We start from the raw sequence: 23,138 nt of genomic DNA on the forward strand, positions 1-23,138 counted from the left end.
TATTTAGCAATAGTAGTTTATATTTATATGTTTTTATATTTTATTCTATCCTCTTCTTTTTACTCTTTGGCACTCAGTGCGGATGGCAAAGTAAGATTTTCATTGTACAGGGAAACCCGTTTCTGCACTGTACACTTGACAATAAACGCTTTGAATTTTGAATCTTTGAATCTTAAATATACAGGAAATGTCTTTAATTCTAGTCTTTAATTTTAAATTTGTCACAACACAACCAGCCTGAGGAGGCGTCGGTGCAGAAAGTGGGATGTCTCCATGACTGTGGTGCTAAAGGACTTCAAATGGAGCACCAGAAAGCCACCATTTCAGTCCCCTTTTTTCCCGTAAAAAGCCCAGAAGAGTCCAAATTCGGCTGCAGAAGAATCAGATTTAAATTATATAAACAACATTTTAACAGGAGCAGACACAGAGTCATGAATCTTTTTGGGAGACGTGGTGCATTTAATGCTGTCTCATGGATGAAATGAGTGATGACTCTAAACCAAGGTTATTACAGTTCACTAAAAAAAAAAAAAAGTTTCAGTGAACTGGAATAAAAAAATGAAATAAAAATATACAGGAAATGTCTTTGAGTTTAGTCTTTGTACATTTGTCACAACACAATCAGTCTGAGGAGGCGCTGGTGCAGATGTTTGTATTATGAAATCAATTCTGAACCTCTTAAAAGCTTCTTGTGAGTAAACGAGCATTGGTTGTTTAGCACAGTGATTTAATGTGGTGAATAAAAAGCTCAGCAAAGTTATAACCTCTAGATCACCATACGTAGAAATATAAGTGGGATACATTTACTTTTACATAAGCATGTCTCTCATATCCTTTTCTCTATCTGCACCCAGTAAGAAGTTATCAAACTAAAAAGTGAAACTTGAGATCAGGAGCCTTTTTTCGCTGCTTTCTTTAACATTTAAAGCTCCATTATGTCGGGTTCATACAAAGATAACTGCCACTGACTGAGTGATTGATTGAGGAAAAAAAAAAAAAAAGAAATGTTTTTATTAAACATATTTATTAAAACGTGTACATAAGCAATTGGCATATCCTACACTTTCTAACGTGAAATGACAACTTGATACAGCCGTTTGTCACGAGGAAGAAAAAAAAACCTGTGGAAGTAGGGAAGTTGGCATAATCATTTCATAAATCTTGTGACAGTTAAAGGATGAATAACACAGATTGTATGAAGAACCTAACAAAGAATGGCTAAAATATGTACAATGTCACTTACATGTGCCTCATATTTATGCACTATAATGTAACATCATTCCTTCTTTCCCACACTGCCGACAAGGTAAACATCTGGAATTGAACAGTTTCAGGCTTTGCTCAGACTGCAGATTTGTTTCTCAAATCAGATCTTTAAGAACTTAAACTGTCTGCGCCGTTATTTGAAAGTGATCAGATCGAATTTGTCTTTGTGTCTCAGACATGACTATGCTATGCGTCGCTGTGGAGACAACGTGGGCATCAGTACGTCCCCACAAAGCCCCCGAAAGTGTGAACAGATGGTTTATTTCCACAGACCGTCTTTCATACCGCTCTGATATTAGCAGCGTGATCTCTGCTCCGCCGCGCTGATGCTCCTCTGTCACTCTGAATTTGACATCATTGTGTGCTGTAAGTGATTTAACATCTGCAGAAATATAAATGGGATCACATTTCAAACCACCTCAAAATGAAGCTTGGATCTTATTTGCAAAAAACTCACATTTCAGGTTTAACTGTCCAGACTTTCCTAAACGAATCTGGATACAATCTGGATACGCCGAGAAACATATTTGAGCTGCCAGTCTGAACAAAGCCTTAGCGGGGTGACTAAGCCATTTCAAATATGTGTGTCCTGTTTTTTTCTCTTAATTTATACACTCACTGCTTCTCAACCAAGGCACACTGCTGAGCAGGAACACTAACAGAAAGTCATCCAAGCATTTGTTTTGCTATCTTGCAAAGGGCTCTCCTTCCCTGTAGGAGGATTATCTAAATTCATGGGTTCTGTCTCTTCAGTCAGGTTTACTGGCTCCTGGGATTTTACATTCTCGTGTAGGTTTGAGTCAACTTCTCCATTCGCAGTGGGTTGTTCCTCTGTTTCTGGTTCACTGTCCGAGTCAATGGAAATGGTCTCTGTGCATGTGCTGAGTTTTAAGGTACAGTTAAGTGTCTCACACTGCTTGTTTTGGTCTGTGCTTGGAGTACCAGACTTGAGGCCTCCAGGTCTCCCCACCGAGGTGCCGTCAGACTTGCTCTCCTCAAAGATCATGTCATGCTTAACTTTCTTGACAGAGTGCATATCAAAGCCGAGCAGCACAGACACCCTCTTGGTCTGACACTGTCTCTCACATGCACTTTGCTTGGATGCGAAGTGAGCGGCAATGTCCGACTTCCACAGCCACAGGCTTGCAGACAGCTTCTCCTCTTCCTGAGGAGAGAGGTATGGCCGCCGGTTGAAGTAGGCTGTCAGGAAATCTTTCCTGGCTTCGTACGTCTTGTGCTCATAGCTCCTTGGATCCAGAGCGAGGCCATCTGACTCGGACTGACTCCCAATGGTCGTGGAGGGAATCTTTGACTCCTTGCTCAGTTTCATCTTCTTGGGGTTTGGCATGGCCGGCATCGGGGGCTGCCTCTTGAGGAAACCAGCCCCCGAGGAGTTGAGAGTCAAGGCTGACCTGAAGCCTTGGCTTGCCTGGGACCTACCGACAGCCCTGCACTGCACGAGATGCAGCGTGATTGTGGAGGCCACCATGTTGCTGGTGTACACTCCCAAGCAGTGAATGCACTTGTACGTCATCTTCTTTTCGACAGGATGCATCGTCTGGAGCACTTGGTGTCGCTCCCTCAGATGCATGGCCAAAGCATCCGAGATGGGACCTTTGAGGATGGTGAAACACAGCGGACACAGAGTCTTCCCAACCTCACCCTTGTGAGTCGACGAGGGGACACAACTAGCAGCAATGGGTTCACTCTTCTTTTCAATCATTCTGGGGGCAGTCACTTTGACCAGAGGGGGGACACTATTCGCAGCAGGTGCAGACTGATCTTGACCATTGATAGACTCCTTCATGTTAAAAGTGAGAACAACAAGCTGCACGTTGCTGGACATATCTTGCTTATTAGTGAGATCAAAGGTTAGAGGTGACGCACCAGGGGGTCCGACAAAGTCGTCGGGATGAGCCTGGGCCACATGCTCCAGGATTTTATCAACATTGTGGAAAGCAGCGTGGCACTGTGGACAGGTGAGTCCGTGGATCAGCATGTGGTTGAGCAGCGTATCGCTGGGCAGGTAGCGGTTGCAAAGCAAACACTTGCTGGTGAAGTTGTGGATTTTCATGATGTACTTGGCCAGCGCCCAGACTCTCTTTGCCTTGTGTGCGTTCTCAAAATGAGCGTTATAGAGGTTCTCAGGAAAAAGCTCGTTGCAAACTGTACATATCTTCCACTTCTGTGTCTGCGCTGTGTTTACACCAGCAGAATTATTTTCAGCCACCGTGCTGTTGCCAGGAACTGCACCACGCACCTGACTGGCCGCGATGGAAGACTGGGTTTTAACAACAGGAGCCATTGGTTTCAAATAGCCGATTACTGGTTGTGCTACTGAGTCAGCTCTAAGTGTATGACCCCTGCTGACCATCAGAGGGGGCTTCTGTGATGATACTGGTAAGGACTGAGGCCTGGAGACAATAACATTAGCATGCCCAATCATGGTGGTTACTTGAGCACCGATGCGCTCGTGGTACTCTATAACATGCTGTACTAAAGCCTCGTAGCTCCGAGTGGAAAACTGGCAGCGTTTACAGAGGATGTTGTTGCCGTTGACAGAATTAGCACCATTTTTGACAGATGACTCAGAAACCATACCAAGATATGGGGACACGATATGCTGAAAATGTTCCCTGTAGATGTGCCTTCTCACAACGTTGTATAGTGTGTCCCGGAACGTGCATTTTTTGCAAAAGTACATTGCTTTCTCCACACCATCTCCTGGTCTGAATCTATCAAAATACGATTTGTTGTTCTTTCCCAGCGCAATTCCCTGCGAGTTCCCATAACTCTGCCGCGCTGAACTGGGCATGTGGAATATCTTGACGTGCGTCTCCAAAGTTCTCTTGCTTGCCGTGAATGTGCAGTACGGACAGTTGAGCAGGATTTTGCTCTCAAAGGTTTTCCTGTGTACATTGCGGAAGTGGTTCTTGTAGCCTGAGTAGTATTTGGAAGAAAAGGGGCACTCTGTGCAGCAAAATGGCTTCGATCGGTATTCCTAGAAGACATCGGGGAAACAAAAAAGAAAGAAAGGCATTAAGACAACTACAGTGATTTGTGCATTCGCATTTGAAAAGGCCTTGGACACAGAAGTGAGATTTACCTGTGTTTTAGAGTATGCTGGATCCCATGCACAGATATCGAGACAAAGACTGCCCTTTACAAATTGCTCATTAGGGCAAAACTCTTTGAATTCCTGCAGAAAGAGTTGAAAAAATTGATGCATTATTGTTGTAATATGCAGTAAGTTTCAGCTTAGATACAATCTGGCATTTCAGATAGCAGATAATACTTTTTAATTACTAGCCACACTGATTTTGGATCATTTCTGCTGAGTCAATACAGAATTAAATTGCAATTTTCATCACATTTGAGATAAAAAAATCTTCTCTATAAAGACCTATTAGAGATTTCTTAAAGACACAAACTCTCAACCATGTTTTGCAGCATGAATGACGAGCATCTCTGAGCTCTGAAATCAGACCCACCTCTGCAGCCTCCTTGCAGAACTCCAGTCCAATGTCTCCAAGTGCTTTCTTCACTTGTTTCCGAGCTCTTCTGATTCTTGTGAGATTATTCACTGGGAGTTGATACATCTCTCCTGGCACACACAAAGCGAAAAACAAAAGTGTATGTCAGTTTTGAAGGCGTGCATCACTTCAAGCATATAAAACCCCAGCCTGCACATTCTTCAGTGTGTTTTATAATTTAACATTTGAAAAGGGTTGAATTAATAACCACAGCCATCACAGCCTGGCTGCACAAAACAGGGGACACGCCCTGTCATCGCTCTTCTCCGTTCAATAAACCAATGTCAACATCTTTCCTCATGATTGCAGGAGAACATTATCCATGTTGGAGACCTCTCAGTGTCTGTAAGGGCCCCAGTAACGGTGCTGCTTCAGCGGACGTGCTTCATGTATTAGCATTATTTACTAGCCGAGTGCTGCTCGGTGCACAAACACCGGCACGTACAGCACACCTGAGTCCGCTGCTGCCTCACTTTGTCCTCATCTTAATGTTTTACAGCACATCTTAGTAGCCTGGAGGAGCTAGCGTTAGCCACCGTTAGCTCGGCGTGGTCTCACAGTTAGCACCCAAGCTAGCCTGTTAGCATTATTGGTTGCTGCATTTTCACTGACTGTGCCAATCGATGCGTCTCACTCACCGTATGATACGTCCGAGGACTAGCTCCACAGTGGTTGCCTCACTTCATAAATGGCTAACAAAGGGGTTATCAGGCTGGTCGGGGCGTGCAGACGGGTGATGCTGCCGGTGCTGATGCTCAGCGCCACGGCTAGCTAACTGAGCTAGCTAGTTAGCTGTCACATATGCTCTGCTGCTAACTAGCCGGAGGAAGGAAAGGCGGGACGGGGTGGTGCACATGTCCTGAAAACGGTAACCTGCACTCTCAAAAACAAAACGAAGGCTGCCAGGACCACCCGGCGTCCCCTGAGTCTTGCTAGCTAACGTTATCTGCTCCAAGAAGTGAGCCAACTCTCGATCCAAAATGGCGCCGACCAAACGACGGAAGTCGAAGCAGGGAGCCGAGAGCTGCTGGTGATGGAAAAAAGTTAGTATTTACTGAGGTCAAATTAATACAATGCTTCAATTTCAGGTGTAAAAAGCTGGTGTTTATTGCTCAGGATCATGAAAACAACACAGGCACGTAACTTTGCTCTTAACTCACTCATGCAGCAGCCAAGACCAAACATTTTCATTGATTAACTTTTGTATTTTTACACAACAAACTGAACTAAAATTAAAAACAGACATTTAATAGTATTTTTATTTCATTTCCAGCAGGTGTGGTTGTGTGCAAAAGGAGAAATAGACTCAAAGACAGCTCCAGTTGATGCTCCTGTTGATGCTGATGATGATGATGACTATTGATGATGGTATTGATGATGATGATGTTGTTGTTGTTGTTATTCCAGTGGTTCCATAACTTCCAGTACAACAGTGCGAGTTCCCGTCATCACCAGTCTGGTGACAGTCCTGTAGTCCAGGTAGAGAACACACTGCCCGTTCACCTGGCACACGAACTGCCGCACCTGAAGAAAATGAGGTGAGTAGTATTTACCTTCACTATCAGGCCCCCCCCTCCCTCCCCAACACTGCTCTTATAGATCCGGGCTTCAAACAAGGTGTTGAAAGTCTGGAAAATGTTTGATTTTACCTGTTGTGTTCTCAAGGTTTAGGAATATGGTTGAATTTCTGAATAATTCTTGAAAAAATGCACGATTTTCAACACAATCTAGCGTTTGATGGACACAAACATCTTTTAATATTTGAAATGAAACAATCCCGTCTTCCTGCTTTAATCTGGTTTGTCTTATTATCATGTTATTATGAACAGCAGGTAAAATAAGCAATAATTTCTCCCAATTGCATTTATAGCAACAATTTAGATTCAAACCCTGCAGAAAAGTATAAAAAGGGAAACATGTAAGTTAAAGTAAAAAAGAATCTAAGACATTGCATGAACATAAGATAAAGCAGTGCAGAAGTGAAAATTCCTTTGAGGTTATATTAGCATTTTCTCTGTCGGTGTGCATCTCGTGTCCGACCTTGACTCCTGCAGCTGCTGCAGGGCTTCCGGGGTCAACAGCCTGCACGTAGCAGGGCCTCATTCCTCTGACAACGAAGCCCCAGCCCAGGGCGTCTCCTATCACCTGTGATTTCAGGACATACGAGGCAGAGCACACGTTCTGTAGAAATTAAATGGACTTAAATGTGCAGTTGAGCAGCAGCTTTCCAGTAAAGATGCTGAAAGTGAAAGTGAAAGTGAAGCAGCAGATTGTTGAGCATTCAGACAAAGACTCAAAACAGCTGCTGCAGCCATGTTTTTGTTTTTGTTTTTTAACATTAAGCCACGTAAACCTGTTCTGGAAGGACCTATATGTTAAGATGAGCAGAATATGTCCGACATGTGTCTATTTACACCTGGATGTGGATGAACGCTGTGTGAGACCAATAGTAAATTATATTAATTTGTTTGTAAACTTATAAATATAATAACTTATATATTTCAGTCGCAGGTTGGTGATGATTTGGGTTAAAACAATAAGACAAAAATAAATATAAGAGTTTCTAATGAAGGAGCTTGTGAATCTTTCCATTTTAAAGGAGTATTTTAGTTCTGTCCCCAGATAAATGCTTCAATAACTCACTTCTAGACTTTGGAGCACTGTTGTTTAGGTTATACTGAATTAATGGTGTTAAATCATGGAGATTATTTAAATGTCAGCTTGTTACGTCATGACAGTAACTCACCGTCAGCACCTTCTTGATGAACGGCGCACCAGCCGCCATCAACTCTTCACATGTAAAATTTCTTCGAAGTACTGTAAAACGGTTAAAAGACAGGCCTCGGTAAACCAAACGGTTTGTCTTCAAACACATTTGTGAATATTAAGGACGCGCTTGCCTGATTTAGGATTGCATGTCACCGCTGAGGCTGATGACAGCTGGACAAGAGGTGGAAATCCAGCAGAGAGAAGCTGCAGGGAATTCAGGCTGCCGCGACGCCCACTGGTCACCTGTTTCAGGTCTTTACTCGGCCCCACTGTGATTAGATTAGCAGTGAAATCATTGTGTATTTACGTCAAAGAGTATAACGCGGAGCAGAGATTGTGTCTTATACCAGACTGGAAAGCACTGTTGCCTTCCTGATGTTGGCTTTTGCGCAGCACAAACGGACTCTCGGGATGGTTGTCCTCCTGTGTCGGCACTGCCACACCTTCATCATCGTCCTCTTGTTCAGTTTCGTTCAGCAGTTCAGAAAGACGGCGTCTGCGGCGGAAATTGATGCAGAACTGATAGAGCAGTCCGCTGTCAAAGAATTCGTGCTTCTTTGCCACTAGTGGATAGAGAGAGAGAGCTTAAAACAACTGTGGAGCCTGTTTTTGTCCCAGCCGGCTCAGTCCTGGTGCCGTACCGTGAAGACTCACCATGCTGGATGATGCCGTGCTCCTGCAATGCGCGGCACAGCTCCAGTGCCCGGCGCCGGCTCTCAGCCTCTCCGTTCTGAAGGAGCCAGTCAATGAACTGGCAACCAGGAAAGGAGCGCTGATACGAAACGCCGTGCTCCTCTCTGAGCTGCAGGATGGAGTTCTTGTCCCCAATGAGACTGCGGAGACGGACAAGAAAACACAGATCAAATACATCAAAATGTGCAGATTAAGCACCAGTTTAGTGAATATCTGACTGGAGATTACTGTGAGTGAAATGTTAACTGCATTGTTGCTACTCAAAGCCACCAGCTGTTTGCTAGACTGAGTTAAAAGTCTTGCTCAAATACAGACAACTTCTGTCGTTTTCTAAGATGTTAATTCTAATAATCAGCCACCAAACAAACAACAGCGTGCGCATGGCTGCAGGAGCCAAAACTGTGTATTAATCCTCACCAGTATGGCTCTTCCTGCAGCCAAACGTCACCCAGTCCTCAAAAACAGAATTACGACAAATAATCTAATAATACAAACACATACACTACTCACTAAAAGTTAGGGATATTCAGCTTTCAGGTGAAATTTCAGGATGAACCTAAAATGCATTCTAACCTTTCCAGGTGAACTTAATGTGACCTTCTCTAAACCTTTGAATGCACATGTCCAACTGTTCAGTGTCTCAGTACTTTCTGCACCAGCTGCTGTTCTCTAACAAGAAGCTTAACAGCAACATTCACAACAGGTTTGATCCATGAATCCACCAATACATTTCCTGCTTCAGTTAGAATTGGTATTTAAACAGTCCTCCTCATCCTGCTGTTCACATTCTGACATCATGAGACCAAGACGACACCTAACAGTTGATCAGCAGCACCTCAACACTGGAGGCTTCAAACAGGAAGTCCTCAGACGGAGGTGTTCACTGAGCTTAGAGGGTCACAGAGTGTCATCAGGAGGTTGGAACAGTGATCCAGAGACTGGAAGAGTCACAGAAAGGAGAGGAGTGGACGTCCTTTGGCCACATCCCAATTTATTGAGACACTGAAAATGTTTTGTTGTGGTTTACCTACCACTGTTTTACCAGAAATCACCATTGCATGCTTCTACTTAAATGCCCTACTTTCATGATATAATATCACTGTAGCATTCACTTTTTACATTTTCCATATATTTCACCTGAAAGTCGAATATCCCTAACTTTTAGTGAGTAGTGTATAATGGTTGTAACAAATCCTTAAACAGTTACCAGTAAAATGATCATTAAAACCACGTTTGATCACTGCGCTCTCAAACACTTGTGGTAGATACTGTCCAGACGCAGGCACGGCACGCAGTGTGGGTTTGTGGTGCGTCATTGAAAACGAGAAAGAAAGTTGAGACGTGCTTTGGATTTCGATAAGAGCGACTCTGTCTGCAGGAGACGCAGAAAGAAAACCGCTGCGAAAGAGGGCAACACACATTTTATATGGTTGGAATGTGTTTACATAAGGTATTGGCTGTGTTATTAGCTGAATGTGTTTGCAAACAGAGATGGTGTCTGTGTCATGAGGGTTCGGCCTCTGGCCCGCCAGCAGCAGGTCCTGAGCGAACGTGATCACAGACTGTGACCAATACTTCACCTCACAGTCGGTGAAGTAAATACAGGACCTACTTTTCACTCTGTTGAAGTGTATTCGTGTGTTTTAACGCTGAGCAAAAGATGAACAGTGGACTTTAAAGCTCTTTCTGCTCCACCAGCTTGTAAGCTAACCAGAAAAACAGGCCTACAGCTGTTTCTCGCCTGTCTGTCAACCTGTTGGTGAAGAACAACGAACTCCAGCTGACAATAATAGCAAAGATCTGAATGGTTTTAACAGCTGTTGCTCAGTACAGGTTGTAGTTAGTTAGTTGTTTAATCACAGATGAGCTCGTGTGCTGCCCTCCATCCACACGACGTCCTCGGCCTGAAACGTGTCATGTTTCGTTATTAGGGTATCTTTGGTGCGACTCATTTTATTTGCGGTTTTCAATTTGTTTGGCAAAATGATTCCAGTTTATGCATCAATACTTTTTTGAACATTTTCTGCACATTTGAACAACAAATACGGAAACCTGTGATCATTTTGGTCACTACAGTTGTGACGTGACATTATCAAACCATTTCTCCTGTACTGGTGTGTGTGTGTGTGTGTGGCTTCAAGGTCGTCTGTTCCTGCTCAAACAAGAGACCTCAGCTCTTACTGTTCGTACAGCCGTTGTCCTCGCATGAAGACTTTCACCTCGGTGTTGAAGGGAAAGGTGCCGTCGTCCTTGCGGAAACGGTACAGCAGTTTGGCATCCTTGAACACCGTCCTCTTATCACAGACTTGGAAAAGACAAGACACAGTTTCAAGGCTCGGTTTCATTTCTCTTTTTATTTGTGCAGTGTGTGTGTGTGTGTGCTTCCCTCTCACCGTGGTGGACGATGTCTTGGTCCACGAGGTGCTGCATGAGGCCGGCGGCGGTCGCTCGATCTGGAGCCTCCTTGTGGCTCACTAACCAGTCTATGAGCTCCTGTGCCACAAAGCAGTTGGGATACGTGCGCAGGTGGTAGCGTCGGTCCTTGATCAGTTTCCCGTCGTGAAGCCTCAGCCTCGAGATTAAAGTCAAATCAGCCACAATCCAGAGTTTAACGTTTAAAAGCGAGCCGTGTGTCTGACAGTTCGTCATACCTGAGTTGCTCTCCGGCGATCATGACTTCTCCTTTATGTTGTCTGGCCATGGCTTTTTTCCTAATGCTACTTGTTCGCTCCATGTTTGTTGTCTGTGGACTAAACAGTAAGTGAGCCTCACTCTTAGTTATGGTCATTTGTGTTTACAAAATAGCCCCTGAAACACACAGAACCCCACCGCAATGTGGGAAAAGATGTTGTGTATACAGACGAGAAGAGCGACAAAGACGTGAGGACACTTCTTTCAGGACGCCTCAGATAGAAGGCGAAGCGTCCACAGCTGTCCCGTCCTTTAAATCCTCTTTAAGATGAAGATGTCGGTGGTTTTTTCTTGCCGGCTGTTCTGACGTATTGAATTATTATTATTGAATATTCTGAAGTATTTTGTATTTGAGCTTTTTCTCAGCGTTTTGGTCACTTGAGTGATGAATTCAGCACTGAAAATAGGAAATTAGATTAGATTAATCTAAATCTGCAACACAAGATAGACCTAACGCAGGATTATTTGGGGTGTCGGCCTGTTAGCATCTGATGAATTTGAGTAAGAGTCACACTGTAAATGTTGTTATATGGTTGTAATCGATAGTGTTACAGGTTGAAGTTGGGATGTGACGGCGTCTGTGCCTCCAGCCTGATGCTGCCTGCTTCAATACTGAGAAACCACACACCAGTAGACACCTTCAGTCTGTGTCCTGTAGACCTCCAGTCTGTGTCCTATAGACCTCCAGTCTGTGTCCTATAGACCTCCAGTCTGGGTCCTATAGACCTCCACTCTGGGTCCTATAGACCTCCAGTCTGTGTCCTATAGACCTCCAGTCTGGGTCCTATAGACCTCCACTCTGGGTCCTATAGACCTGCACTCTGGGTCCTATAGACCTCCAGTCTGGGTCCCGTAGATCTCCAGTCTGTGTCCTATAGACCTCCACTCTGGGTCCTATAGACCTCCAGTCTGTGTCCTATAGACCTCCACTCTGGGTCCTATAGACCTCCACTCTGTGTCCTATAGACCTGCACTCTGGGTCCTATAGACCTCCAGTCTGTGTCCTATAGACCTGCACTCTGGGTCCTATAGACCTCCACTCTGTGTCCTATAGACCTGCACTCTGGGTCCTATAGACCTCCAGTCTGGGTCCCGTAGACCTCCAGTCTGTGTCCTATAGACCTCCACTCTGGGTCCTATAGACCTGCACTCTGGGTCCTATAGACCTCCAGTCTGGGTCCCGTAGACCTCCAGTCTGTGTCCTATAGACCTCCACTCTGGGTCCTATAGACCTCCACTCTGTGTCCTATAGACCTGCACTCTGGGTCCTATAGACCTCCAGTCTGGGTCCCGTAGACCTCCAGTCTGTGTCCTATAGACCTCCACTCTGGGTCCTATAGACCTCCAGTCTGGGTCCCGTAGACCTCCAGTCTGTATCCTGTAGATCTCCAGTCTGGGTCCTGTAGACTGGGTCCTATAGACCTCCACTCTGGGTCCTGTAGACCTCCACTCTGTGTCCTGTAGACCTCCACTCTGTGTCCTATAGACCTCCAGTCTGGGTCCTGTAGACCTCCACTCCGGGTCCTGTAGACCTCCAGTCTGGGTCCTGTAGACTGGGTCCTGTAGACCTCCACTCTGGGTCCTGTAGACCTCCACTCTGGGTCCTGTAGACCTCCAGTCTGTGTCCTGTAGACCTCCAGTCTGGGTCCTGTAGACCTCCACTCTGTGTCCTGTAGACCTCCACTCTGGGTCCTGTAGACTGGGTCCTATAGACCTCCACTCTGGGTCCTATAGACCTCCAGTCTGTGTCCTGTAGACCTCCAGTCTGGGTCCTGTATACTGGGTCCTATAGACCTCCACTCCGGGTCCTGTAGACCTCCAGTCTGGGTCCTGTAGACCTCCACTCTGTGTCCTGTAGACCTCCACTCTGGGTCCTGTAGACTGGGTCCTATAGACCTCCACTCTGGGTCCTATAGACCTCCAGTCTGGGTCCCAGACCCAGGAAACGTGACAGGAGTGGACCATCAATATCTGAACCATAACCATTTATTACTTCCTGACTGCAGCTTGTCATTGACTACATGAGGACGTTTTATTGCTGTCATTCTGTTTTATCTCTGATGTTCAGGCTGTATTTCAGGATACATGCACTGGAAAGGAGAAGCTCTCCGATCTCATTGTACTTTGTATAATAACAATAAAGAGCATTCTATTCTATTCATATATCTTTAGTTCATTTAAACCCGTCACGGTTATCAAACCTTCTTTTACATAACGAAGAATTTTACACCCGTTTACTGTTACAACCAGAGTGACATTAAACATCTTGAAGTATTTAATAGAGACTTTAAGCACCAATAAATTAGCCTCAGACTTGGTGTTGGTCTACGGGTTGGATCAGACATGGCTGTGTGATGGGATCCAAGTAAAGTGAAGCCTTGTTTCCAAGAGCTGTGGATGGTTTCTGCTTATTATTCATCATTCTGGTGTGTAGAAGGTTTGTTGTTGTTTTTTCTAAAACCGACTGAAACGAAACGTCTGTGTTCTCCAACAGTGTTTTCTGACCTTTTGTACTGTCAGTACAGCTTCCACTATCTTTAGGAGTAAGAGCGAAGTCACCTCAGGGCGGGAACGTCACTTAACCTCTGATATCCTGTGCGGTCGTGTCACCGCTGGACGCCACTGAATCAGATTCTGGAGCATGCCAGAGGTTTTTATTGCTTTGTTTAAACCCTGGTCCACGTCTGAGGGCCAGCAGGTGTCAGAGGGCTTTCCTACAGATGTCTGAGCCCTGTGTGCACAGTACTACAGGTTGTGAGAGTCACCCAGACTTGATAACACTGCAGCTTAAAAAGGAAACAGGGGATCATAGAGCGACCTTGGAGATATCACAAAAACACATGACAGCTAAAGCCTCGTGATATGATGTTTTCATCTGCCCCGATCCGCTCAGAGATCCTCATCGAGCTCTCTATTCCGAGAAAAGAGCCAGCGGAGGTGGTTCGGGCGTCTTGGTCATGCCGGCTCCTGGGTGCCTCCCCTTGGAGGTCTTTCGGGCAAGTCCAAGTGGGAAGGAGTCCCCGGGGCAGACCCAGAGTCCGCTGGAGGAATTATTCATCTCATCTGGCCTGGGAACGCCTCGGGATCCCCCCGGGAGGAGCCGTAAAGCTCTGCTCCGGAGAAGGCCGTCTGGAGTGCCCTGTTTGACCTGGAAAAAAAACGGACGAAGGGACGTCCTGATCTGACAGTATGAATGTTTTCCTCAACAAACACTTAGTTTGTTGATTTGCATCTTAAAATGTGACTCAGTTTTCTGGCCACAGAAACACAGCTGCACTCGTGCCAGCCTGCACGCTTCAGAGCCCAGAGAGCATGGTTTTGGTTTTTGGGGGCTTGTGCAGCGTGGACTGGTGGCCACGAGGTGTCAGTGTACTCTTGTGCACTCGGTGAAGGAACACACCAACAACAACGGCGTCAAATGAATTGTCTTGCATCTTCTTTTTAACCGAATGCAGGCGCCCATACAGACATGTGTAAATCATCCAGATTCAGACTTAAATATAAACTAATTAAAGAGTGAAAGAAAAGGTAAAATTGCATTTAAATTTTTGTTAACGTGGATTTAAAGTAGTCAAAAGTGAGTGGGTTTCTAATAACAGTAGATAAGTGGGGGGGTTTGACACTCCTGTGAGATAAATAAGCCTTAATGTAGAAAGTAGGACAAGTTTAAAAAAATAAAAAATAATAAAGTGCATTGCATAAGAAAATGTGCCGCATGTGTAGGTTTTGGTAAAATGATGATCACGAACAGCTCGTGGGGACAGACTCGCAGCAACTTTTATGCAAATCGTCCTCCTCGGCGTGTTTTCATTGGACTGGAGCGCGGAGGTGTAGTCTGGAAGGCGTGACATCATGCCAATGCAGCTTTATGAAGAAAGTGCGCTTCTCCGGAGCGGACAGAGGCGCGTCCACTCCTGTACCGACGGTGGACTGTAGGTGTGTGGCTGCTGAAGCCAAACGGGCTGCGCGCTGCAGAGTCACCAGCTCGGACAGAGTTTGATAAAGGAGGGAGGCAATTTTTTTTTTTTTTTTTTTTTTTTTACGCACGCATGTTCCGTCTCTTCCCCCTCCTGAGCTGAAACCAAAGTTTGGAATTACTGCTGTTTTTTTTTTTTTCTAAAGTAGCTACTAAGCGCGCTTTCGCTGACTGCATGAAATAGCTGTGGACATTTCGGAGCTCTTTGAAGAGACCAGCTTGCTGTTTGACATGACCGCTGAGGCGCATTCACATTTGGGACTGCAGAAAAACCCCATGGATTTCGTCAGCGACTTCGACTTGATGAAGTTCGGCGTCAAAAAGGAGGCGATGCAGGGGATGGAGCGATCCTTCATCGGGCCATGCAGCCAGCTCCAGAGGCCAGACTCCGTCTCCTCCACCCCTGGCAGCACACCTTGCAACTCGGTACCCTCGTCGCCAAACCTCAACCCAAGCGAGCAGAGAAACAACCCCGGCGGTGACCAGTTCTGGATACCCAACAACGGATGTTACCCTCAGCAGATGTACCCCCAAGCTTTTGGTCTGACGCCCGAGGACGCGATGGAGGCCCTGATCGGCGCCACGGCGCAGCAGGGACACCCGTCTGCGCCCCACAGCCACCACCCGCCACCTTTCCAAGCTGAATACGAAGGGTACGGCCACCTGAACGAGCCTGTCCAGCACTACCCGGGACTCCCGGGTCACGCTGACATGCAAGGCATCCCCAGCAGCCATTGCCAAGACCCGTATCTGAAAGACGACCTGGAGAGCTCGTCCCCACAGTCGCCGGAGGCCCAGCAGGTCCTCGGTGCGCACCACCACCTCCAGCAGGGGCACGGCCGCCACGAGAGGCGATCCGCCGCCGAGAGCCACTTCTCGGACGACCAGCTGGTGTCCATGTCCGTCAGGGAGCTCAATCGGCTCCTCAGAGGCCTCAGCAAGGACGAGGTGATGCGCCTGAAGCAGAAGCGTCGGACCCTGAAGAACAGAGGTTACGCACAGTCCTGCCGCTACAAGCGCGTCCAGCAGAAACACATTTTGGAGCACGAAAAGACCAACCTGGTGACACAGGTCGAGCAGCTGAAACATGAACTCAACAAACTGGTCCGGGAGAGGGATGCATACAAACTCAAATGCGAGAAACTCTCCGGTGCAAACTGTTACCACGAAACTGGGTCCACCAGTGACAATCCTTCCTCTCCCGAGTATTTAATGTGAGTTTGTAAATTTCCCGCAGAACTGATTCTTCTCCACGGGGAGGCATTATGTCGACAGCTCGCCTTGCTACCATGGACCCACCAAGTTTTGATTAACGTGGGGCATAAGGATATTACTCAAATAATTGTAATAGATGCAACTAGGCAACAAGTCATAGATGGAAAATTACAATGAAGCATGCATGCAGGACATGTATGAGACGTTTTTATTTTATACAGACACATCTGTATTTTGTCTGAAAGGAGATACTTGAAATCAGAATATTCCCTTTTTGTTATTATTATTATTATTATTATTATTAATATTATTATACAGCTGTTAATCCCTCTGCTTCAGTTACTGCTCAATCTTCATTTTGGTGATTTTTTTTTTTTTATTTTTTTTTTTTTTTAGCTTTGCTCAAATTATATTTTGTGTTCATGCTTCCTTAAAATAGAAAACATGCTGAAGAGAATCAAGCTAGAAGTGACATTTCTATTATTTTTACCAAGCTGATTCTGCTGGACAGACGTGTTCCTTATTTGCTTTTCTTTTTAAGATAATATATAATTATGCAAAATTGTTTTTTCATCTACTATGTTTTTTTTTTTCATTTGCTATGGATCAATAAACCTATTGTGACTTTTTAAAATTGTGTCTCATCTGCTGATGGATTCATTATCCCATAAAAAAATGAGCCAGCTGTCCATAAAGTGAAACATTTACACCACTGTAATTTGTTTATACGTTTGAGGGCTACTCCAACACTTCTAATAATCATACTCACAATATACAAAAGAAATACCTGAACCCATTAAAGGAGATATATCCAACATAACGTGTGTGATAACCAAATAAAACTACTGAACTAGTGAAGTCTTTCATTCTGTATATAGTAAAAAAAAATAAATGTAAAGTGACAAATCTGAGCGCAGAGTAGCTGCTACGACTTTAACCATGAAAAACATTGTCGTCTCTATAGTTCCCAACTCTAAAACCACTTAAAACCTCATAAAAATTCAGAATATCCGTAAATTCCCAGTGTGAGTTTTGAGAAGTTGTGTTGTTTTACGTCTCAGTCGGCGTCAAAGCGCCGCCGTGTGTGTTTGTTGGTCTGCTGGTGAATGAAAGGACGAGTGGCTTTCTCTCCTTCCCTGACCTTTGCCCTTCATGGAGTGCTGCTTCCTGTGGGACCCCGGCATGTGAGAGCACAGGGGGCTGACTGGCAGGGGCAGATAAAATGTGGAGTGGAAATCAGGCTTCCCCTCCGCTCTCTTCCTCAGACAAACAGATCACCTCTGCATTCATTAACAGAGGAAGTGAGAAACAACAACCTCGGCACGCCGCTCCGCGCTCCAGAGGAAATTTTTTTTTCTCTCATGAAACGTTATGTGTGTTGTTTTTTTTTTTTTACATTTTGAGATCCTCAAGCACATTTCCTCAACACAGATCGTTCTCAGTTCAGGACTACAATAATATTTGGATGACTAATAGCTCCAAGGCCGCTGCGATAGTGTGAGATAAGTGGTCACATTGTAAATTGAGTTTATAACCTCTGTGTGCTGAAAATCTTTGAGTCCGAAGACTCTGTCCCCCCCTCTTTTTGTGAGAGTTCAGCTGGGCAGGTGGCTCCGTTAATGGCGCCGGCCTTTAGCCTGGAAACCAGGTTCTCTTTTCATGTGCGACCCCGGGCAGTTTTGACCTCCCCGCTCTCTGAGGGGAAAGCAGCTCTAAAATCACACCACAGGTGCAGAAGCACTTTCCCTCTGAAAACAGGCCTAATCCCTGAAGGTCGGCCCGCTGCACTGGGAGTACATGACGCAGATGAGTGCGTTTGTGAACTTCAAGGATGTAGCAGAAAATAAATAACCAGATGGTTGTGGCGATGAATAATGCTCCTCTATATTTTAATGTTATTGGGAAGGGCTCATTAATCAGAGGCTCTTATACGTGTGGCGAAAGTCTTTGTTTACAGCCGCAGTTTAATTTTAAAATGAGGTTTCTTTGATTTCATAAGTGCTCTCTAAAATATGCTCATTAACAGCGAACCTGCTCAGATGAGAGCTGTGCAGAAAGTAAAACTCACCATCAATTATAGTCGAGGAATTTGGTTATTAGATTAGTTTCTTTCTTCTTTTTTTTATTTTTTATTTAGCTCCAATAGATACAATTTTACATGTTTTCATGTCATTTGCAAGCAACATAATCAGGTGAAGTATTAAATGTTAAGTGGTTAAAATCTACTAAAATAAATCCACTATAGAAATAACATTTCAGATTGAACAACTGCAGACTGCCTGTGTGCACGCATGTGTAATTTGCTATACATTTTTACACAGCATGCACTGATGTATTTCGGTGGGTGTGGTTTTTCAAAAGGTGCATTTCTTTGTTCGGTGTCGTATGTTTTTGCGTACTTGCGTACATCACATGTGGATTTCTCAGCAACAGCAGAATAATACAGTAGAAGTGTTGGCAAGGAGAGCGGTTTGTGGTACTGTGTGACAGTGTGCAGGGTGCCATTGTAGAAACGATTAGCCAGCTCTTTTCCCTCGCATGTGATAGGCTGGTGGGCCTGATGTGGGAGCCTCGCACCCCCCTCCCTACCCTCCACCTCCTCCTCCTCTTCCTCCTCCTCCTCCTCCTCCTCCTCCCCGCCACCACCACCAACACCCCGAGCCCACAGCGCCTGAGGCTGGCTACTGAGTCAGCAGGAGGGAAAGGTGTCTGCACGGCTGTGGCATCAGAACAAGAGAGAAAGCAAAATAGCTGGAGAAGGATGAAGAGCAGTGAAAACGGCTCAGAATAGACATGCTTGCATTTTTTTTTTTTTTTTTAAATAAACAGATGGAGAGAAAGAACGATTGCACAGCGGAGAAAAAAAGTCAGAACGAGATGATGAAGCAGCTTAAAGAGGAAGCATCATCATCTCCGAAGTTATTTCAAAATGTCTTCTTCTATTTATTACAAATTGACTAACATTACTAAAATGCTCGCTCTGGTTGTATCTATGACGCGGTGAACTAACGCCGTTAGATGGTCGGTGTTGGGTGAAAACGCTCAGTCGTGTCCATCAGAGTCAGTTAATCGTGATGCCAACCTCTTGGCTGAGCGCTGGGGTTTGCCAAGGCCTGGCTGCGTCTCAGACAGCGGACACAGACAGAGGAATGCTGCAGATACTCACCATTGTGTGGGGAGAATCAGAGGAATGCAGGCTGCCAGGCTACGAACACTGTCACCAATGAACACAGCCAGAGGCCCCGAGCCATGAGGGAAGGCCGGAGCCAACAGACCCCTCAGTGAAACACCACTCACCACTTCCATCTGTGATATCATACCCGTCTTCTCTGGACAGTGTTGGTTTTGGTCTAGCGTGACTGTCTAAACACTGAGTATCTTGTTGAAGAGCTCCTGACTGACTGTCACACAAAAAACTGCCAGATTAGACACAAAACGGGCCGTCAGATAAGAATTAGTTGATCATTTGAGCAAACCCTGTTTATCAACCAGTGAATTCTGCGTTCACAGTAATGATTCTCACTAATCTTCTGAGGCTAAATGTCAACTGGACCAGACATTTGACCCCCCCCCCCGAATAACAAGTCATTTCCAGCCTCAGCCAGTTCTCTCTGTGCTGTTTTGCAACAGTAAACGCTCACACTGGCGAGCGCCTATAAGAGCGGCTTCACGTGAAGCGCGCAGCAGAGATTGGGATGGAGGACAGGATGGACGAGGGGCTTCCTCTTTCACTTCCTATATGCGGGTCCAGTCAAGTGACTCTTTGTGAGAGTGGTAGGTTGAATGTCGCAGGAAAACGCAGCTTCAACGGCTGTGGTTTCCGGTCAGGATGTCCAGTCGTTTCTGCGCACGGTTGTGACACAGTGAATCATGCACTGATCACACACGCACACAGACCGTCTCCATGGACGTGGACATGCGTATGCAAATACAGACTTTCATGTGTGTGTGCACTTTCTCGCACTCAGGCGGACATTTCGAATAAAATCATGTGATTGTGAGACCGTTCACGATCAGCAATCTCTTTTGAGTGTCTGACCTCCTGTGTGGATTATGAAGCCACTTTTTTTTTTTTTTTCTGTTGCCACATCCCGAAAGACAGCAATTATGATTGTACTACTGGTAATGACTAAAGTTATCACATGATGGGCTCTGCAGGCTCCAACAGAGTGGATTAATGTGTAGCCTCACAGCTACCATAAAGTTTGACTTGCTATCTTATTGGCTGTAATAAGGAATCCGGCTTCCTGGGGACGTTGTGTTCAGCATGTTTGTGCATGAACTCCTGGGGATCTGATAGGAAGGCACTCTGATAAAGTGCTTGTCACGTTTAAGTGGACACCACTGACAGAAGTGTGACAAAGTCCTGTCATATTACAGACCCTGGACTTTGCCTACGGGGCAAAAGGTAAACTACTGTATGTAATGATTATACAGGTTCTTCCCAGCGTGACAGAACCTTTATAAAAACAGCCTGAGCCTGTTAAACAGAGGTGAAAAACAAAGAGGTTGTGCTCACAACAGGGGTAAACGTATGTGAAAGTGACTTATCATTTTATATATATATTCCAGTAACGGCAACCTCAACACCTCGACTGTTTTTTTCCTACGATGGATGCACAGTATGTTCTCCCGTTTCATGCGTGACAATGCAGTTTAGGAGCATAAATAAGAGGCCAGAGAGTGCAGGAGGGATCACTAAAGAGGAGAAAAAAAGAGGAGAAGAGATCTCTTTCCCTTTCATTCCCTGCTAGGATTTCCTGCTCTGTTTTATGGGGGTCATGCAGCTGGCAGGCGCCCTCCTGTTTCTGTCCATAATGATGACAGGCGTCCATTAGTGCACAGTAGAAACACGAGCCAAAGAGGTTAACTCAGGCCCCCCACTCCCACCATGACAGCCTCTTCCCTTTCCCCAGCCCCTGGCCCCCCAGCACACAACCTACCTATCTATAGGGCAGATAATTGCGGCTCTCAGTTGCTGTTGGCAGAGCTTTCCTGATGAAGGGTCAGCTCCTGCTCAGACACCAGCATGTGCACCCTGGCGAGTTTAACACAACCTGGAAAGAACAGGTCCGGCCCTCTGGGACCATATTATGTCTCTGGTATATAACAAACTCACATCCAGGAAGAGTAATGGTGAGACTGGTGGCGCTGCAGATGAGAAAATAAACAGCTCTAGCTTGCAGATAGGAAGAGAAAGAGGAAGAGAGCATGTCCTCTGAGTAGATAATTATTAAAAATTACATGCAGTTTTTGAGTACATTTTCTTAAATGGTTAAATGCAGATACACAAAACCCTCTAGCTTTGAAATTGAAATTACAGTTGTCACAGCATGTGTAGCATTTAACACCCCTCTTCAAAAAGTGTCTGTGGGTGTCGCTGACATGAGAATATGGCGGCGGTGTCGTACATTCTGGTCAAGTCTAACAGGCTTCCTTGGAACTGGGTGTGTCCCTCTCCCACCAATGTGTCATGCTAACATCTCCCTTGTGTCATAACTCTTCTGTCATGTTCCTCAGAAGTCCTGTGCTGAACTTAAAGCTGTATTATTTTGACGTTCAGCCGAGTTTAGCGCCGCTGTATCCGTCTACGCTGCTGGAGGACTTGGCAGAACAGTGTTCGTTCACACGCCCCCCCCCTTTGATTCTTTGGCCATCTTTGTCATCATACTTGATGTTAAGCCTCCGCACGAACAACTGAGGAAGAGCTAACTGTGAGCTGTGGTTGGGCTGCCAGGGAGAGATGCCTGTGATTGGACAACGCCGATCTTATAAGGGATCTATTTCAGGGGTTGCAGGCCTTTATACTACAGTGAACCCATGTACTTGTTTGCTCCTTTTGTGGTCAAGATACAGGAAGTGCTTTGTTCTGGGATTTAACGGCAGAAAAAAAGGAAACCATAACTTCTCAAAAAAAATCAAATGAAAGGTTACAAGTAAACAACAAGGTTTATGGAGGGTGTGATAAGATTTCCCACTGAAATGAAGACAGACTTGTTAGACACTATTGAAGCTACGTTTTGAACGCTGCAAACAGAAATAAAATTCACATGGTTACTTGCATGATTTATTATTATATTATTTATTCAATAAAACCTGCATTGCCAATTTTTTGGACACTTATGGGTAGAAGAGGCAGACGTTTTATGATGTTTTATCCCCTTTTAAAGGACTAGTTTGATGTTTTAGGAGGCTATAGCAGCCAGTTAGCATTAGCCTATCTTAGCATAACGATTTGAGACAAAGGACACAGCTAGCCTCAGTTTCTTATACACATTCATCATTTCATCTACTGTTAATATAACAAACTAGCAGCATTTTCACACCGTCTCGGCCGCCTGCCTGAAAGCAAAGTCTTTAATACTGGCACTGCTGCTACGATCTAAGCTGCGATTACATCATAGCGTTGGTAAAACCCTCTCTCTCTTGGTTTAAATGGCGAGTTGCAGACAACTTGAAGATGTATACTGACGCCTACTGTCATTTCAACCTTATGTTGGTACACCCAGATCAAAAACCACCCATTTTTCATAGTAGTAGCTGTGCAAGCTAGCCGTAGCTAGCTCTTTATAACTAGCTAGTGCCGTGTTGTACAGCGTTGGGTATTGGGACACCAGCATTATCAGCTCCTCCGTCGCTATCTTTGACCCGCGATGTTCGCCTCCTTCGTTTTGAACAGCCAAAGCCAGGCGGTTACAAACTGCCAGCAAAATCTGTGCACGTTCACGTGGGCAGCAACCGTTGGTTTGTGGACCGCTGTTTTGAAGCCTTGAGTTTGGCTCTATGGAGGTCGCCATCTTGGTTTTTTGGAGCCAGAAGTGATTGGTTGGTCACAACGTAGTCCCGCCCTACAGCCTCCCCTCTTCCTGGTCTATTTTCCTCTAACTGGGACCAAAGTTTACTAAATGAACTGAAGAAGACTGTAAACTAGCGACTGAGACCATAAACTCATTAGAAAAATGTTTATTGAGTCAGATCATTTTCTCATAGACTTC

The 23,138-nt window shown here is 45.2% G+C and overlaps 3 protein-coding genes across 3 annotated transcripts; 1 reads left to right on the top strand and 2 right to left on the bottom strand.

Moving 5' to 3' along the window:
- Positions 1-1,038: 1,038 nt before the first annotated feature.
- Positions 1,039-5,525, bottom strand: adnpa (activity-dependent neuroprotector homeobox a). The gene is made up of 4 exons (XM_070851418.1): positions 5,438-5,525; positions 4,758-4,870; positions 4,373-4,465; positions 1,039-4,267 (listed from the first exon to the last, which is right to left on the bottom strand). Exons 2-4 carry the CDS (start codon positions 4,863-4,865, stop codon positions 1,922-1,924), a joined length of 2,547 nt encoding a protein of 848 aa, XP_070707519.1. The 5' UTR covers positions 4,866-4,870; positions 5,438-5,525; the 3' UTR covers positions 1,039-1,921.
- A 672-nt stretch (positions 5,526-6,197) lies between these two features.
- Positions 6,198-11,010, bottom strand: LOC139217300 (DEP domain-containing mTOR-interacting protein). The gene is made up of 9 exons (XM_070848629.1): positions 10,913-11,010; positions 10,655-10,833; positions 10,443-10,566; positions 8,223-8,401; positions 7,916-8,131; positions 7,700-7,837; positions 7,546-7,616; positions 6,840-6,944; positions 6,198-6,323 (listed from the first exon to the last, which is right to left on the bottom strand). Exons 1-9 carry the CDS (start codon positions 10,993-10,995, stop codon positions 6,198-6,200), a joined length of 1,221 nt encoding a protein of 406 aa, XP_070704730.1. The 5' UTR covers positions 10,996-11,010.
- A 3,854-nt stretch (positions 11,011-14,864) lies between these two features.
- mafbb (v-maf avian musculoaponeurotic fibrosarcoma oncogene homolog Bb) lies at positions 14,865-16,832 on the top strand. The gene has a single exon (XM_070848618.1). It carries the CDS (start codon positions 15,160-15,162, stop codon positions 16,144-16,146), a length of 987 nt encoding a protein of 328 aa, XP_070704719.1. The 5' UTR covers positions 14,865-15,159; the 3' UTR covers positions 16,147-16,832.
- Positions 16,833-23,138: the final 6,306 nt, after the last annotated feature.

The sequence above is a fragment of the Pempheris klunzingeri genome, chromosome 2 (genome assembly GCF_042242105.1).
Source record: "Pempheris klunzingeri isolate RE-2024b chromosome 2, fPemKlu1.hap1, whole genome shotgun sequence".
Classification (NCBI taxonomy): Eukaryota; Metazoa; Chordata; class Actinopteri; order Acropomatiformes; family Pempheridae; genus Pempheris; species Pempheris klunzingeri.

Coding starts and splice junctions, on each gene's coding strand:
- mafbb (XM_070848618.1), top strand. CDS start 15,160: ATGACCGCTGAGGCGCATTCACATTTGGGACTGCAGAAAAACCCCATG.
- LOC139217300 (XM_070848629.1), bottom strand. CDS start 10,995: ATGGAGCGAACAAGTAGCATTAGGAAAAAAGCCATGGCCAGACAACAT. Junction 10,834..10,912: donor ATCGCCGGAGAGCAACTCAG/GTATGACGAACT, acceptor TTTAATCTCGAG/GCTGAGGCTTCACGACGGGA. Junction 6,324..6,839: donor CAGCAGCTGCAGGAGTCAAG/GTCGGACACGAG, acceptor CATTTTCTTCAG/GTGCGGCAGTTCGTGTGCCA.
- adnpa (XM_070851418.1), bottom strand. CDS start 4,865: ATGTATCAACTCCCAGTGAATAATCTCACAAGAATCAGAAGAGCTCGG. Junction 4,466..4,757: donor TCTGCAAGGAGGCTGCAGAG/GTGGGTCTGATT, acceptor CTCTTTCTGCAG/GAATTCAAAGAGTTTTGCCC. Junction 4,268..4,372: donor CAGCATACTCTAAAACACAG/GTAAATCTCACT, acceptor GATGTCTTCTAG/GAATACCGATCGAAGCCATT.